Raw genomic sequence first — 18,067 nt, 5'->3', positions numbered from 1 at the left:
GTCAAATTTCATTATTAAATAAGAAATGAATCTATAAAAGGCAATAAATAATGGTTTGAGCGTTCTGTTTACTTACTATTTTAATATATCTTTCTCATTTTGTATTACTTTTTCTATACCTGTCTACATGGATTCATCGTTTTCAACCCAAATAGCTGTGTATTATTTGTAACACACAAAAACATGAATGAAACCACAGAAAACATTAAAACCCTTTCAAATATATCATGAAGAAAGCTGAAAGCTACAAAAACAAAAAGTAGACAAACATGTCAACACAGGCGAAAATACACGTCAAAACTAAGATCACAACAGTAACTATGGCAACACCAGCACAAACTTTACCCACCACCTGCAGTTCTTACTAGAATGACTGTGACTTTGTCTGTGCCTCCAAAGTGACAGTCAAATTAAAGTGTCAGATACGAGGACATCCAGCATGCTTTGCAGCTGCACTCCATTGAAAACGATGATCCACATTTATATCAGGTAAGGTCTGGGACTGTTATGGTCTCATTGATAGCTGTTAATTGTTCAATCAGTTGTTTAATCTCTGTCTCTCTTCCACAGCATGTCTTTATCATGTCTTCCTTCTCTCACCCCAACCGGTCCCAGCAGATGGCCCCGCCCCTCCCTGAGCCTGGTTCTACCAAAGGTTTCTTCCTGTTAAAAGGGAGTTTTTCCTTCCCACTGTCGCCAAAGTGCTTGCTCATAGGGGGTCATATGATTGTTGTTTTTTTTTTCTCTGAATTTATTATTGTAGGGTCTACCTTACAATATAAAGCATGTTGAGGTGACTTATTTTGGTGCTATATAAGTAAAATTGAATTGAATTGAACTGAATTCATGGCTGTTAGAGTTTTCAAACAGTAGAAGTAGAAACAGGACATAAACAGTACAATGTTTTCTTGTCCACCCTGACCTCCTCAAGCAGATCTCTGAGTCTCATCACTTTTTTCTCCATCATTTGTGTAAGTCAGCAGAGGTTGCTGTCAGATGAAACAGAACTATGGATCCTAATAAACTTCACACAGACAAAGCCTGTGCAGTGACGTCCACAGAAGGACAGAGTCTAAAGTGTTGAAAGAGACGCTGCAAACAAAACAAGAGACTAGAGCCTATGAGGAAAACCAGTGAGTGGACCTCTGATTAAAGAATTTCTACCAAACTACAACTGCAGCTGAACAAATGAGCTGTTGGTGAAACTTTACACTCTGAAATATTGAAAGATTTAAAGGATGAGACAACTCAGCACAGCATGTTATTAACTTCACACATGAAGTAGTTCAGTCCAGTCAGACTTCATGGTCGTCACGGTAACTCTGGACTTTCCTCCAACGAATCCTGAAGTCTGTCAGTCCTTTTGACAGCATGAGGCCTGACAGCTGGACAAAATGTGCAGATGATGAAAAACATGAAGCATAGTTTGAACTTGTGTCAAGTTTGTGTTTGTGACTGAACTGCTGACCTGCTGTGAAACCTGCTGCTGGATCTCTGTTCTGTGCATGTCTGCCTCTGACTGAAGCTTCATTTTCAGCACTGTTTGCTTTGTCACTGCTAAAAATGAACCACATATAAAAACACAAACATTAGTGTTTTACATGATGACAGGATCTTACAGTGTTTGCATTCTGGACCTCACCTTTGAAACAGAAAAAGGAGAGTCTGCTGCCACAGTTGCCATCATTCAATTTCCCTGACATTAAATGCAAATCTCCACAGTATTCAACTGAACCGTAGTTATTAGGCTCAGAAGACATCCAGTTAGTGAATGTGGAGGTTGTGTTGTCAGACCAGAAGGCCCAGGGATCCCTGTAGAAGCCAATCCACACATACTGAATCCCTGATCCATTCAAAGTGAGTGTGATGTTGGATTTCTCCTCTTTGCTTCTTATACTGGTCAGGTCTGTGTGGTATGTCCTGCAGTACGACTGAGCCGCTGACCAGGAGCGGCTCTCCTTCACTAAAATGTAACTTGTACTGCTGGCTGTAAAAGATTCAACAAAGGATTCATTTTGAGACACACATTATGATTCTCATAAAATTGTAGGGAAACTATGCCAACAAATCTTTTTCCTACCATTGTAACACAGGAAAGGGTAAGAATCTCCACAGGGTCTATCATTCATCTGTGTTTGTCCCTGAAGAGCCACACAGTATTCCTTTGCATATGCACAGTCTGGTTGGCCGTTAGCCCAGATCAAAAATTCATGTTTACTGCCAACATAAAAAAGTTTTCCCTCCATGGACCACTTCCAGCTGTAACGATCATCATAGAGCCCTATCCAAGCCCAATCATTGATCCTTGGTGAAATTGAGAAAAGCAGCTGGTTGATGTTGCTGTTGTAGATGGTGACCAAGTCAGTGAAGTGTTCTCTGCAGTAACTCTGAGCTTCAGTCCAGGTCATTTTCTGGTTCACAAAGTGGTATTCTCTGGAGTGGGGAGGAAGAGTGGAAAGTCCTCCTGAAATTTTATTGTGGAAAATGGAAAATGTTAGAAGAATCCTTGGAAAAAGACTTAAAAATTTAACCCCTTTAAATAGTTATACTGTTTGCAACCTAACCAGAGGCAAGAAATAACAATGTATAAATGCTTTATTTAGTACTTCCATAGATTTTTTTCAAGTATTTTACTTTTACTAATTACATTTTTAATAGATTTCTGTCCTTTCATTTGTATGATGTTTGGTTTATTACATTTCTTGGTTCAAACCATTTGTCTAGTGTGGGTCTCTGTCAGTCGTGTACTTCCTGTTTTATTTTGACATTTCTGCTCTATGCTCAGCCTCTGTTCCCCATCTCATCACTAATTAGTGCCAGCTGTGTTTCCCTTCTGTCTCCCATTTCCTGATTACTAAGTCATGTATTTTAGTCCTCTGTCATCCCCTGTTTGTTGTTGTGTCATCCCTCATGCTGTGTGCTTCTTCCCTGTGTGCCTCTCCATGAGTTTAGTTCATATTATCTCAGTATCTTTTTTGTATTGTTTTTCTTTTGAGGCAGCAATAAAGCTGCTTTTGAGTTTACGCTTTCGCCTCCGTGAAGTCTGCTTCTGGGTCCAATCTTTGCTTATTCTTCCAATACCTGCTTGGTTAACAATCACATCTAAAACAATAACAATGAGAAAATTCATGTAGTCCAGTTATTGCAACAAAAGTGAAACTAAAGAGCAAAAAATTAAACAGGACACTGTGCTCCAATACACTAATCCAGACTCTTGAGTCTCTAACTTGGTGAACAGACTGCTACTAATGAGGAGGTGTGTAAAGTATTAGTTGTAACCAATGACAAGCCAGTTGTTCACAGTCACTCATGGATCAATCCCATGACCCTCAATTGGCAAGCATATCTGAACTGAGCAGGACATTGTGTGCACCATTTCTAGAATTCTGTGACGCAGAAATGGAAGTTCAGCATCGTGGAAGAGGGGTGAGGATGCAGGGGGGACAAAACAGGGAAAGAGGGAGAAGACGCCAAATACATTAGGCAGATTCCTAATAAAATTAGGGCAACATTTGTTGACCATGTTGTCAATCACAGCCTCACAATGGATGAGGCTGGTCAGAGGGCGCAACCAAATGTCGGAAGAACCACTGTGAATTCAATCATTCAAACATTTCATAGGGAGAACAGGTATGTATAGTATGGGACAGTAATCCAACATCTCATAATATCTCATGTTTAGTGTGCATTACTGTAATTTTACTGTAATCTGCACCACAAAGGATTGAACAGCAACCTTGCAGAGGTGGAAGACGGCCCCCTTTTACCCCGCAGCAAGAGGAAGCCATTTGTGCAATGGTGATTGCAAACAATGCAATAAAGTTGAAAGAAATCCAAAGAGGATAGAGGATAATGGTGTATTTGGCAATACTGCATCTGTGTCAATTGCAACAATGGACAGAGTTCTCAAGAGAAAAGTAATGTGCATGAAATAATTGTACAAAGTGCCATTTGAACAGAAAAGTTAAAGAGTGAAGGAGATTGGTCACCAGTATGTACGGGTTAAACATGCCTTCTATGTATACTCTAATGTTCAGCACTGTAAACTGTTTTACTTTGTGTAGTTTTATGCTTAGCAATAGACTAGCAATTCTGTACATATATTCACAGAACATACAAAATGCATTATGTTACACAGAAAAAGTTGTTACATTTCTGTCTTTCTCTCTCTCTCTCTCTCTCTCTCTCTCTCTCTCTCTCTCTCTCTCGCTCTAAAATGTGTAAAAGTAGCTGGAAGCCAGGGAACCACTGCACACATTCACATATGTTGATGAGGTGGGTTTCAACCTGGCCAAAGGCAGAAGTCGTGGAAGAAATCACATTGGACGAAGAGCAGCCACTGATGTCCTAGACCGGTGCGGTGGGAATGTTACAATGTATGCAGCCATCTCAGACAATGGCATCCTCACTGATGTTCCCCTTTTTGGTCCATACAATACACAGCATCTCTTGACTTTTTTAAACACTCTTTACAGGGACATAGTCCCTGAGAATGAGAGGGGTGGAGGCCAACTCAACAAGTACGTTGTTGTGTGGGATAATGTCCGCTTTCACCACTCACATCTGGTCAGACATTGGTTTGCAGTGCATGACATAATGCTGGTTTAACATCTCCCTCCCTGCTCCCCATTTCTTAATCCAATAGAGGAGATTTTCTCTGCCTGGAGGTGGAAGGTTTATGACCAACATTCACATGCACAAATGGCCCTGCTAGCAGCCATGGATGCAGCATGAGACGACATCACAGAGTCATGCAGAGGGTGGATTCGCCACTCCAGGAGATACTTTCCTCGCTGCATTGCAAGGGATGATATCTGTTTTGATGTAGATGAAATTATGTGGCCAGACAAACAGGAACGTCTGGATGTGCCAGAATGATTTGCGTATATTCAGTTACAATATGTACTGTTATATTGTTCACATCCGTGCACAGCTCTACCAAAAGGGTTTTTTTTATAATTATTCTAAATAAGTGACTGTAGAGTATTTTTCTTTTGCACAATGTTGTAGAATTACAAACAGCCTACACAGTAAAAATGTGAAACATACGTATTCACTGCCTTAAACTCACTTACTCCACTAACTACAGGAATGTCTAACTGTACTGTGGATTTTACTGTAATTAGCTGTACAAAAAGTGTACATTTCTGTCTTGAGCATTTTCAGGTGATGACCTTTTGGCATTGGAAAACACTGAGAGAATACTGTGAACTGTCATAATGAAAAAATGACAAAGCCATTTGACTATCTTTTTCATAAAGATGTCAAAACGTATCATTTTGATGACACTGGCAGTTTCGTTGACATGAATACTTGCTTTTGAGGAATGGATTAAAGATTTTGAGCAAGTGACCTGTTTTTACATGTTATCCACTGGGTTTTGCAGTTTGCACCAATTGTTTTGAGAAATACACTAACTGCTGTTCAAATGTTAATAGTTATGTGAGAAAAGCAACAAACCAACTGAGAAAAACTGTAATCAGGACCAGAGATGGGCAGTAACGTGTTACGATTAGTTTTTCAAGTAACGAGTAAAGTAAGGGATTACTATTGCAAAAACGTTATTAGATTACTGTTACTTACCCGTAAGCATGCTGCGTTACTGCGTTACTAAAACCGTGATTTTCTTGTGAGAATGTCTCATGACAATGACGTAAGCGAGTGCCACGTTCGTGACAACAGCTGTGTAGATCAACAATGGATAATATATCGAGTGCGGGAGAGAGTATGAGCGTGCATTGTTTAAAGCGTGGAAGTACTGACCTTACTTTGAGTTTGAGTCCATAAAAAGCAGTGTTGGGTAAGTTACTTTAAATTAGTAACTTAGTTACATTACTAGTTACTTCTATCAAAAGTAACTCAGTTACTTCAAGTTACTCGTTACTTTCAAAGTAACTAGTTACTAGGGAAAGTAACTTTGGTTTTACTCAGAATTCTCTTGTTAATGTGTTGCTTCCATAACTTTGCCAGTCTTCTAGCTTGCTTACTTGCCACAAGTGCACTGTGCCACCTACCAAAAGAAAGGAAAAAATAATATGCATATTTCCACGAGAGAAACCCCACGCCTGGACCGTTGTTGACCGCTGCTATGATTCTAGCCTACGTCACAGCGTCATGTGCGCTTTTTACATCCAACACAAAAACTGCAGTCGTGGTGCTTCGATTGTACTCAGAACTCGGAAATTCTGCCTTCCGAATACGAAGATGTAGGCAACACCAGACTGCAGATGAGCTGCATACAGGGCTGGACTGGGACAAAAAATCGGCCCGGGCATTTTGACTAGAGACCGGCCCGCCATTATAAGAAAAATCATCAAGCCTTTGAATGAAAACAAACACTGTTGGGACAGTGATGTACACTTTTTTGATGGTATATATATGTATCAATCTATCAATTGTTTGTTATAAGATTCAGATAATTATTTTTTAAAAGCGAGACATTTTAAATGAGAATAAGAAAGAAAAGTATTTCCTTGTGCCCCCCTTTTCGCTGTTAATGCCCTACACTGTAAAAAAAACATCTTAAAAAAACTGTAATATTCCAGCAGCTGGGGCGCCAAAATACTACCGTAAAATAACAGAAAATAGCTTTCTCATGAAAATACGGTTATTTTCAGTAATGAAAATAGAGTTTGTTGCGCTAATTTTACATGGGATTCTGCCTTTTCCAATTGCTTTTAGACATTAAATTAGGAACATTCTAACGTGATCAAACAATGAAATTACCTATAAACAAGGTCAATGAATGTGGCAATATGAATCATTATACGTAAATGTACAGAAATATACAGTTAACAGTTGGTTTAAATAATAATGGATTGCATGCCCTGGGAAAGAATGACAGAGGCTAGGCTGCCATATCGCACCATCGGCTCCTCTGACCATCACCAGTAGGCGGTAGGTGAAGAGTCTTGACCACGGACATAATACCGAGTGTGTCCGAGCCGGGGCTCGAACCGGCAACCTTCTGGTTTGTGTTATTTGTTATTTGTTATTTGTCTCTCAGAAACAGTTCATAACTTCCCTTCAACTCATTCATGTCCTAAAAGGTAAACCTGTTTCTCCATCACCTGTTCAGCTCTGGTGATTCAGTAAGGACATCTCCTGGTTTCATCTTCATGTTTCCCTCTCACCAGATAACCAAACCGATATCATGACCAGCAGCTTTTACAGTTGTGGCTCCAGCAAACATCAGCTGATACTAGAAACTAATATTAAATAAATTCTAACAACAGCTGATCAAGCTTAAACATGCTGCTGTTGTTTAACGTGACCTCCACTGGTTTCCTCTTTCTGGCGCAAAGTGGGCGATAAACAAACAAGAGAGCCGATCAGCTGGTCATTGATCAGTTTTCATGATTGAAGTAGAAACAGGAGAGGGAGGGAGAGAATGAGAGAAGAAGAGGCAGCTGTGCAGCAAAGACAGAAAAACTCCAGATTTGTGTCTTTTTCATTGTAGCTGAAGTACTGGACAAACTGCGTTCCTTTTCACCTCAATACGAAACGCGCAATATTTTCTCTGAATACGAGACGATTCTGTTTTTTACGGAACGATTGGCAACTCTAATAATTAACCTTATGAACAAAATAAAGTTCAACATCATTAACATCATAGCACCCACCCAGCTGTATAGAAACTCCGTCATGCTAGCTAGTACGCAGTACGGAAAAAGTCAGAAAAACGAAAATAAACTCCACCTAAACTTGGTTTATGTCACGGCTGGCGGGGTGAGCCGTGTGGTGTGGAGGAAACGGAGGACCCAAAATGCAGACAGCCGATATGATGATGAGAGTGAGGGTTTAATTTACAGTGTACAAATAACAGAACTGAGGGCAGGACAGAACATAACCTAAACTGGGTGAGCTAAATAACAAACCGGATCATACAAATGGGGTGGGAGGCAGAGAGACGCAGACGAGGAACAGACACCATGAAACACAGACGAGCCGACGACGAACACAGACCGACACCCACTATAAATACACACACCAGGTAATCAGGAAATGGCAGACAGGCGGGGACACAGCTGGAACTAATGGACATAACGAGACACAACCCTACAAAGTAAAACAGGAAACACACAGACTGTTTTACATAACAACACGGGGACATGAACAGAGCACCGAGGGAGACGCAGGTAGGGAAGATAAACACAACCAAACACCAACAACCAATACAAGATCAGAAATAAACTAGAAAACACTAATAACAAACTCAAAGCGCTGGGTCACCGACCCAGAACCATGACAGTACCCCCCCCTCAAGGGCTGGCTCCAGACAGCCCAACAGAAACACAAAACCCCCCCCCCAAAACCCAAGAAACGGAAAACGACCCGACCAGGGCGGGCGGCGGGGGTCCAGGACGGAGGGACAGAGTCCAAAATGGCCCAGACGGACAAGGTCAGGGGGCCGACCCGGAGGCCGACAGCGCCGGAGGCCAAAACAGTGCAGTTCCGGGGGCCGACCGTGCGGAAGGCAGTGGCAACGACGGGGAAACAGTTCAGGGGGCCGACCGCGCGGAAGGCAGCGGCAACGACGGGGAAACAGTTCAGGGGGCCGACCGTGCGGACGGCGGCGGCGGCGAGAAAACAGTTCCCGAGGCCGGCCGCGGCGGCGAAGATGCCCAACACGCGGCCCGGCAGATGACCGACGATGTTGAGGCGGCAGTTGGGAACCTGAAGGCTGCGTGGCCTTCGCTGGACCAGACGAAGCGGATGCAGAGGCTGGACCAGACGAAGCGGATGCAGAGGCTGGACCAGACGAGGCGGATGCAGAGGCTGGACCAGGCGAGGCGGATGCAGAGGCTGGACCAGGGGAGGCGGAGGAAGCCGGAGCTGGACCAGGCGAGGCGGATGCAGCCGGAGCTGGACCAGGCGAGGCGGATGCAGCCGGAGCTGGACCAGGCGAGACGGATGCAGCCGGAGCTGGACCAGGCGAGGCGGATGCAGAGGCTGGACCAGGCGAGGCGGATGCAGAGGCTGGACCAGGCGAAGCTGATGCAGAGGCTGGACCAGGCGACGATGAAGCCGGAGCTGGACCAGGCGACGATGAAGCCGGAGCTGGACCAGGCGACGATGAAGCCGGAGCTGGACCAGGCGACGATGAAGCCGGGGCTGCAGCTGGCGAGGATGAAGACACGGAGGCTGCAGCTGGCGAGGATGAAGACACGGAGGCCGCAGCTGGCGAGGACGAAGACACGGAGGCCGCAGCTGGCGAGGACGAAGACACGGAGGCCGCAGCTGGCGAGGACGAAGACACGAAGGCCGCAGCTGGCGAGGATGAAGCCGCTGCTGCTGCCGGCGGTGTAGATGAAGACACGGAGGCCGCAGCTGGCGAGGATGAAGCCGCTGCTGCTGCCGGCGGTGTAGATGAAGCCGCTGTTGCTGCCGGCGGCGTGGATGGAGCGGCAGCCGGCGAGGATGATGATGAGGCTGCAGCTGGCGGCTGGACGGGCTCCTCGGGCCCTCCAGCTGACGAGGCAGAAGACTGGATGGGCTCCTCGGGCCCTCCAGCTGACGAGGCAGAAGACTGGACGGGCTCCTCGGGCCCTCCAGCTGACGAGGCAGAAGACTGGACGGGCTCCTCGGGCCCTCCAGCTGACGAGGCAGGAAGCAGGCTGGGTTCTCCTGAACCTCCAGCTGACGAGTCTTGGGGCTGGACGGGCTCCTCGGGCCCTCCAGCGGACGAGTCTTGGGGCTGGACGGGCTCCTCGGGCCCTCCAGCGGACGAGTCTTGAGGCTGGACGGGCTCCTCGGGCCTTCCAGCGGACGAGTCTTGAGGCTGGACGGGCTCCTCGGGCCCTCCAGCGGACGAGGCAGGCGGCTGGACGGGCTCCCCGGGCCCTCCAGCGGACGAGACAGGAGGCTGGACGGGCTCCTCGGGCCCTCCAGCGGACGGTACAGGCGGCTGGACGGGCTCCTCGGGCCCTCCAGCGGACGGGACAGGCGGCTGGACGGGCTCCTCGGGCCCTCCAGCGGACGAGACAGGAGGCTGAACGGGCTCCTCGGGCCCTCCAGCTGACGGGACAGGAGGCTGGACGGGCTCCTCGGGCCCTCCAGCTGACGGGACAGGAGGCTGGACGGGCTCCTCGGGCCCTCCAGCCGACGGGACAGGGGGCTGGACGGGCTCCTCGGGCCCTCCAGCGAGAATAGTCACAGGACCAGCGGGCACAGGGGCCCCTGGCAGGCGCAGAACAGAACCAGCAGGCGCGGAGACCTCTGGCAGGCGCAGAACAGAACCAGCAGGCGCGGAGACCTCTGGCGGGCGCAAAACAGACCCAGCAGGCGCGGAGACCTCTGGCAGGCGCAGAACAGAACCAGCAGGTGCAGGGGCCTCTGGCAGGAACGGATCAGAACCAGCAGGCGCACGGGCCTCTGGCAGGAACGGATCAGAACCAGCAGGCACACGGGCCTCTGGCAGGAACGGATCAGAACCAGCAGGCGCACGGGCCTCTGGCAGGAACAAATCAGAACCAGCAGGCGCACGGGCCTCTGGCAGGAACGGATCAGAACCAGCAAGCGCACGGGCCTCTGGCAGGAACAAATCAGAACCAGCAGGCGCACGGGCCTCTGGCAGGAACAGATCAGAACCAGCAGGCGCACGGGCCTCTGGCAGGAACAGATCAGAACCAGCAGGCGCACGGGCCTCTGGCAGGAACAGATCAGAACCAGCAGGCGCACGGGCCTCTGGCAGGAACAAAGCTGACTGCAGCTGCACCGAGCATTGACTCAGCTCAGGCAGCGACAGCCGGGTGCAGTCCTCAGCTGGCTTCTTTACCTCCAGGGGTCCAGAGTCTGCTGGGGGCTGAAACCCAGCCTCTGGGGAGGCCCTGGAGTGCATCTCAGAACTGGCCAGCTCTTGAGGAGTGTTTTCAGGATTGTGTGGTTTGTCTCTCTGCAAAAAATACTTAAAAAAAGAGTCCAAAATGGGAGGCAGAGACGCAGCCTCCTGTACAGAGGGAGTCGGTGAAGATGGCAATGATGACTGGGCTAGTGGGGATACCGGGGGCCGAGCTGAATGCTGTTGTGCAGCTAAACGAGCTTGCGGCTGTGCAGCTAAACGAGCTTGCGGCTGTGCAGCAGGCTCAAAAAACACAGCCCCGGTATAAACCGTCACACAGTCCAAAACAGAAAAAGGGTCCTTCTCACTCACCACAGCCTGCAGTGCTATAGTCCTGATATCCAGCTGTGGGGTGACGCGCCGACGGCGCGATCATCGCCTCCTCCCTGCGGACGACTCCGGCGGGCCGGGCAAAACCTCCGGCGGGCCGGGCAAAACCTCCGGCGGCCCGGGCAAAACCTCCGGCGGCCCGGGCAAAACCTCCGGCGGCCCGGGCAAAACCTCCGGCGGCCCGGGCAAAACCTCCGGCGGGAGAAGCTGACGTGGCTGATCCGGGGCGGCCGTAGTCCGCTGCTGCCGGACAAAGTCTGTGGATTCCCGAGCTTGCACCACCTCCCGGGCTTTATGCAGGTTGCGAATTAACTCCGAAAGTCCCTTGAACCGGCAGAGGTAGGAATTTCCTTCCAGGATCGCCTCGATGGCTTTTAACCCCACCACCTTCGCACTTGCGTTGGTGGTGTGGGTTACCCAGTCCATCAGGCGTTGGATGCGTGCGAGGTCGCTCTCCCCAGACAAAGCTGCTGGATCCATCTTGTGGTCGGCTCGTACTGTCACGGCTGGCGGGGTGAGCCGTGTGGTGTGGAGGAAACGGAGGACCCAAAATGCAGACAGCCGATATGATGATGAGAGTGAGGGTTTAATTTACAGTGTACAAATAACAGAACTGAAGGCAGGACAGAACATAACCTAAACTGGGTGAGCTAAATAACAAACCGGATCATACAAATGGGGTGGGAGGCAGAGAGACGCAGACGAGGAACAGACACCATGAAACACAGACGAGCCGACGACGAACACAGACCGACACCCACTATAAATACACACACCAGGTAATCAGGAAATGGCAGACAGGCGGGGACACAGCTGGAACTAATGGACATAACGAGACACAACCCTACAAAGTAAAACAGGAAACACACAGACTGTTTTACATAACAACACGGGGACATGAACAGAGCACCGAGGGAGACGCAGGTAGGGAAGATAAACACAACCAAACACCAACAACCAATACAAGATCAGAAATAAACTAGAAAACACTAATAACAAACTCAAAGCGCTGGGTCACCGACCCAGGACCATGACAGTTTATATCTGACCCAGATAGACTGTAGGCCATAACTTCTTACCTGAAGTTCAGTTCACACTCGGACCGGCGGCCGCCTCGGGTCTCTCCTTTTGCCTCCCCTTTCTCTCATCCCCCTGCTGACCTACACCACTTGCTAATGTTACTGAATCTGTGGAAGCTCCGCGATAGCACCACACGAAGTAACGAGTAACGACCCTATCTAAATCCCAGTAACGACTAACGCGTTCCTGATTTTGGCATAATAACTAGTTACCGTGCTTTTTACCACAATAATAACGTAGTTACTGTAACTGTTACTTAATAACGTGTTAGTCCCAACACTGATAAAAAGTGACAAAAACATTAGCGTCCGCTGGTCACTGCGTGGGAAGAAAACTTCTTTTTACAGTGAAAAAAACCCCCATAACTTCCGAGCAAGCACCGAGCGCGCTACCACGTAATGTGAAATTCACAGAGAAACTCACGGATTCTTCAACTGAACACCGCGGCACACCTGCACTAGGGCACACCTGCGCCTACGCCACTCCTACTATACAAGTGAAAATAGAGCAAAAGGACCGCTAGTCTTTGATTTTATTTATTTTCTGCTATGTTTCACTTGCGTTTATTTGAAAGACTGAGTGTAAACACAAAAAATATTTTATTTTATGTGCTGGAATGTGCAGAAAATAGGTTTAAATGTTAAACAAATTTCTTCCAGTCAGTGAATCTTGCATATAATTTAATTTTTGCTTGATGCATAAAGTTAAAAGATAAGTTTTAAAAAGAGACTTTTTCATTTGATTACATTTTGTATGATGGATTATGCAGGAAAAGATGAATTGGCCTGAAGGATCTCTTGTTTTATCACCTATTCAGGGTGTAAATCATGTTTTTAAAAAGTAACTAAGTAATTAATTACTTTTGAAAATAAGTAATTGGCAAAGTAACGATGATTACTTTTTGGGGGAAGTATCAGTAATTAGTTACTGATTACTTTTTTCAAGTAACTTGACCAACACTGATCATGTTTAGATGGAAGCTAGCGAGCCAATGCCCTGCTAACTTATAACTTTAAATTTAATAAATTATTTTTTCATGGATGCCTGGATGTAAAACTTAATTGTTACAACTTGTATAGCAGCAACCCTGATAATTTTATTACAGATGAAATAATTTAGACAGTTTTTCAACTTTCAGTGATGCTGCAGTGATCGTTTGACTTAGGAACCCGCAGCAGAGTTTGGGCCCAGATACGGCTAATGACATCAGAACCCCCCATCCCCCCACAATTGGCATGAACTCAGCAGTCAGCAGCTAACACATGGGGAAGGGTCTGACATGTGAAATGTGGGGAAGGACATGTGAAAGAGCCTTTTGTTCTTTTTTGTTTTTTAAGGGGAATGAATCACTAAAGGGATTTCCAAGGGGTTGTATGTTGAATGTATCCTGCTCGGTTCAGTTCTGTTTTTAGGCGATTGCCTGATTTCTCCCATTTCAGAAAGTTTTTTGTCTTCAACAACTTTTGCCTCTGTTCAATCTCCACTACTCTCCTCTTTTCCATCTGACAACCCTGGTTTTTCATTTTGGTCCTGTTCCTGTATTATATCAATAACTACTTTTATAAGTTCAATATGTCTGTGAAGGTTCTCAGTCATCCAGGTCATTGTAGTCTAAGGAGCTTGGAAAGAAAAGCGTCTGGAGTTCTTTCAGTAGCTTGAAGACGTTTCACCTTCATCCGAGAAGCTTCTTCAGTTCTAGGGTCAAATGGTGGCGAGTCCCAGATTTAATATTTGGAAGTGTCCCGTGGAAGTGTCCCCCCAAAGAGGGACAAAAGGACCTCCTGACGATCCTCTACCTAATCACATGAGCCAAGGCATGAAAACGGGTGTGGGAAGCGCATCTGTAACTCGAAGGTCGCCGGTTCAATCCCCGGGATCTGTGTTGGTCGTTGTGCCCTTGGGCAAGACACTTTACCCTACCGCCTACCGGCGTTGGCCAGAGGAGCCGATGGCACGATATGGCAGCCTCGCTTCTGTCAATCTGCCCCAGGGCAGCTGTGGCTACAACTTGCCTCCACCAGTGTATGAATGTGAGAATGAATGAATAGTGGCATTGCAAAGCGCTTTGGGTGCCTTGAAAAGCGCTATATAAATCCAATCTATTATAATTATTATGTGATTTCCTTAGGTCCGCCGTTTGACCCTAGAACTGAAGAAGCTTCTCGGATGAGAGGTGAAACATCTTCAAGCAACTTAAAGAACCTCAAGTTCATTCCAAGCTCCTTAGACTACGATGACCTGGATGACTGAGAACTTTCATATTGAACTTATAAAAGTAGTTAGTTGAGTCTTTTTAACCCTTTAAAGCCGGTCGGAGCGGGCACGCTCCGTTTTGCGGAACTATTTTTAAATCCCGGTAGCACTGCAACCACGTAAGCTAGCGCAATAATTTTTTTTGCATATGAAACCAGAGGAATGTACTTACATCTTATGCCATCAGCTTGTCCTAGGTCAAAGTTTCCTTCCATATATAGCTTTGCAAAAACTGCATAAAAAGCACTTGCAGCAACAAAAACATAATATTCCAGAAACAGGCTTTGCGGATCCGATCAGCTGTTCATAACACTTCCTACGTCCATCAGCACAAACTATCGTATGTCCTCCATGTCCTGCCCGAAACCAGAAGTGACGTCATTTTGTGGAAATGTAGTTTTTTACCATCAGGGCCTTATGAGCCTATACTGGTGTTTTTAAAAGTTATGTTTGACTTTATGACTTTCTATGTCGTTTCTGGGATGCTTAGGACTCATATTGCACTGCTGGAAATAGTTTGTTTTGATGCATATGCTGCTTTTTTTTCAAATATGCATTATAATATTTATTTTCATTTTTCCTGCAGTATATAAAAACTGGTGTATTTCAAAAATAAAACTATGAAGACACTTAAAAAAAATTTCCTGTGGTGGGAAACTATTTTGTGCAACTTTTTTTGTATTTACAGTTTTGAGGGATGAGCCTCTTAAATTTCTCTAATTAGAAATATATGTTAAAAAACAAAAACGATTTAAAAAATTTTTTGTAGTTTATTGCACTTTTTTGCAATTTAAGTAATTACTATGCACTTAATGTAGACATATTATTAAAATGTTGTCTATAATGTTTATATTGATGTATATCAACTTGAAATGCTCCCAAAAATGGCACTACAACATGTAAAAATATAATATAACCTCTGGCGGACTTGGTTCTGTGGTAGGTCTTAAAGGGTTAAAGATTGCAGTTGATGCATGCTTAATTTTAAGGCTCCAGTAAATTCATTATTTTTTTGATAAATTGTTTTTAAAATCATTATGTAAGGTTTCAAAACAGAAGTAAAAACAACAACAACAAAAACTATTTGTTAAACTTTGTGCATAATGTTAATGCAAGAACCTGTGAGAAAATGATAAAAGGACATTTTAATCTGTTATTACTACTCTATTAAGTCTTTTATGTTTGTGGTCCAATTGACCCCAGGAATCAAAACCTTTCAAAGATGACAACCATACAATAGAAATAAATAATTCAAACACATCATTAAGTTGATCAGAAACTAATTTAGTAACTTATTTAGTACCAGTACCAATGTATGTACCTTCATTCTCTGAAGCATATCAGCCAGTTCTTTCCCTTCACAGTCATAGTCCCTAAATTTAAAATCCTTACTCTCAGCCTTTACCTCTCACTATTTACACATATTCCCCTGTCCTCCTCCTTTGTCTAAGCCCAGCAGTTTTTAATGGTGCTGTTATTAGCAAGTGTTAACTCAGGTCACATCCTGTATGGAAATTCAAATTCTTATCCACATTTGATTTGGCAGTGATTTGACGTCAGGTGTCAATAATGATCTGAAAATAATCTTACCATTTTATCTGGGCTTGGGACAAACTATAGGTTTACGCTGGCTTGTTGTTAATAACAGTAACAATAAGAATGAGGAGGAAAAGAACTGAAGAGAAAAAAATATTTATTCCCAAAGCAGTAGAAATGCCACGAATCAACAGCCAAAGCTTAAAAATCTATTTGGTTCAATAGATATCATTATAAACAACAACAAAAAGTCATTCAATGAATCAAAATCCAAGTATTAACAAAGGAAGATAATTTGACATTAATGCAGGTGTTGTGGTACGAGGAGATAAAGATTTTCTAACTGTTCTTGTGGTTGATGTGTTAATAAAAAAAACTGTACATGTAATCTGATTACCCAAATGACATCAGTCTGTCTCTGTGTGTTTATAGGCTACATTTCAAATTTTTAAGATATTAAAATCACTGACCTGAGAGCAGCAGGATGAGCAGTAAACAGGTTTCTTCCATTCTTCTGTATAATAGATAGTCATCATGATTATTATTGTACTGTAATTATTATTGATAGTGTTTATTATTTAAAGTTTCTTGTCTCCAGTCTAATAATTTGCTAAGTATATAGTTTATATGCATATCAGAAATAATTCTATTCAATAATTTTTAAATATTCCAAAACTATCATGTCTTGAAAATGGTTTCAATCATCATTTCTAAATTTTAGAATAATGGATATAATATAAACATATCCAAGAATATAACTTTAGATTAATGATGCATATCTTACCTGACAGCTTATCTCCTCCTCTGTTGACTGAAGCTGACTTTTAAGAAAGTCTTTGTTTGTTCTTTTCATATATTTAACTGTCAAATGAGGAAACCAGAAGGGAGTGACCTCTCTGTAGAAACACACTTTTATCTAAACTATTATTGTATGTTCTGAGGTCTGACCAGTTTATTGATTATCCCCTTAGCTTCTCTAATTGGAGATCTTACGAAAAATTGTTAAACATGAAAATTTAATGCTTCAAACTGAATACTGTACATGTAAATGTTTGTTATCTTCAAGTGGGCCTATCTGCAATTTTCAGAAAGGTAACACGTGGACATGCAGGTATGTTCTATAAAACCTTTGAGGCAACAAGTTTTCTGAGTCTATACAGTCATCAAATGTTTTTGCAGTGGCACCAAAGTGTTACACTTTTATTTAACATGTTTCAAGGCATTTTATAATGCTCATGTTTCAAAGATGTTTATTGACAATAAAACAACTACATGTAGTTCTGGAAGTGGTGTCACTCCCACAACTAAATATTGTGGTATTTTTGGCCATGTGACCATACCTGTCCTTTTTAAAAACCAGGAATTCTGTAAATGACGTGCCTCAGTGATTAAAGAAACACACACAAGGTTACGCTAAAATGATTCTGCTTCACCAACATGCAAATCATTAGGAAAATCAGCTGTTAAATATGAAAAGAAGCAAATAAGCTCAGACGTGGTTCTCGGAACAGACATAGTTGTTAGGAGGAACAAGTGAGGAAGGATTGTAGAGTCTGTGTCTCCATGATTCAGTTTGTTAGTGAACCTAAGGGATGGGAATGCTTAGGCCTCTAAATCCTAACCAGTCGCAGGCTTTAGACAGGAAACAGCATCTGTAAAACCTGAAAAACTGAAAGCAGCGACTCTGTGCTTTTCAGTAAGATTTGGGTTATTTCAGAAATCCAAGGCACAGTGTCACAGGAGAAGATGAAAGTCAGACAGAGAGTCAGTGAGTGTGATGCAGCTCTTCAGAAAAGTGACATTTTACTGGACATTTGGGCTGTTTTAACCATATTTTTGTTGTTTTGTATTTGCTGTGTTGTTTTCTGTGTTTGTCGCTGAGATTTGGATGTGGCGCCCTGCCTGGGATTACCGTAATGACCCTAATAGTAGTGAAGTCTCTCAAAATGAGAGCACTGTTACTTCCTTAGAAAAAACCTGTGTGCCTGTGAACACAGTTCCTAAATCCTAACAGACAAGACAAGATTG

At 44.3% G+C, this 18,067-nt stretch overlaps 1 protein-coding gene across 2 annotated transcripts; it reads right to left on the bottom strand.

Moving 5' to 3' along the window:
• Positions 1–107: 107 nt before the first annotated feature.
• LOC146521123 (putative C-type lectin domain family 20 member A) lies at positions 108–17,083 on the bottom strand. Of its 2 annotated transcripts, XM_085154709.1 has the most exons (5): positions 16,510–17,081; positions 2,081–2,464; positions 1,643–1,987; positions 1,469–1,557; positions 108–1,385 (listed from the first exon to the last, which is right to left on the bottom strand). In XM_085154709.1, exons 1-5 carry the CDS (start codon positions 16,547–16,549, stop codon positions 1,296–1,298), a joined length of 948 nt encoding a protein of 315 aa, XP_085010835.1. In that variant the 5' UTR covers positions 16,550–17,081; the 3' UTR covers positions 108–1,295. The 2 variants fall into 2 exon arrangements, with proteins under 2 accessions (XP_085010835.1, XP_085010834.1); XM_085154708.1 differs by having other exon boundaries at positions 108–1,557; positions 16,510–17,083.
• Positions 17,084–18,067: the final 984 nt, after the last annotated feature.

Source organism: Neolamprologus multifasciatus, chromosome 3, assembly GCF_963576455.1.
Source record: "Neolamprologus multifasciatus chromosome 3, fNeoMul1.2, whole genome shotgun sequence".
Lineage (NCBI taxonomy): Eukaryota > Metazoa > Chordata > Actinopteri > Cichliformes > Cichlidae > Neolamprologus > Neolamprologus multifasciatus.
Note: the sequence above shows the minus strand (reverse complement) of the source record. Positions and strands in the feature narration are given on the sequence as shown.

Coding starts and splice junctions, on each gene's coding strand:
- LOC146521123 (XM_085154708.1), bottom strand. CDS start 16,549: ATGGAAGAAACCTGTTTACTGCTCATCCTGCTGCTCTCAG. Junction 2,465..16,509: donor GCTCATCCTGCTGCTCTCAG/GTCAGTGATTTT, acceptor ATAAAATTTCAG/GAGGACTTTCCACTCTTCCT. Junction 1,558..1,642: donor CTCCTTTTTCTGTTTCAAAG/GTGAGGTCCAGA, acceptor GTTCATTTTTAG/CAGTGACAAAGCAAACAGTG.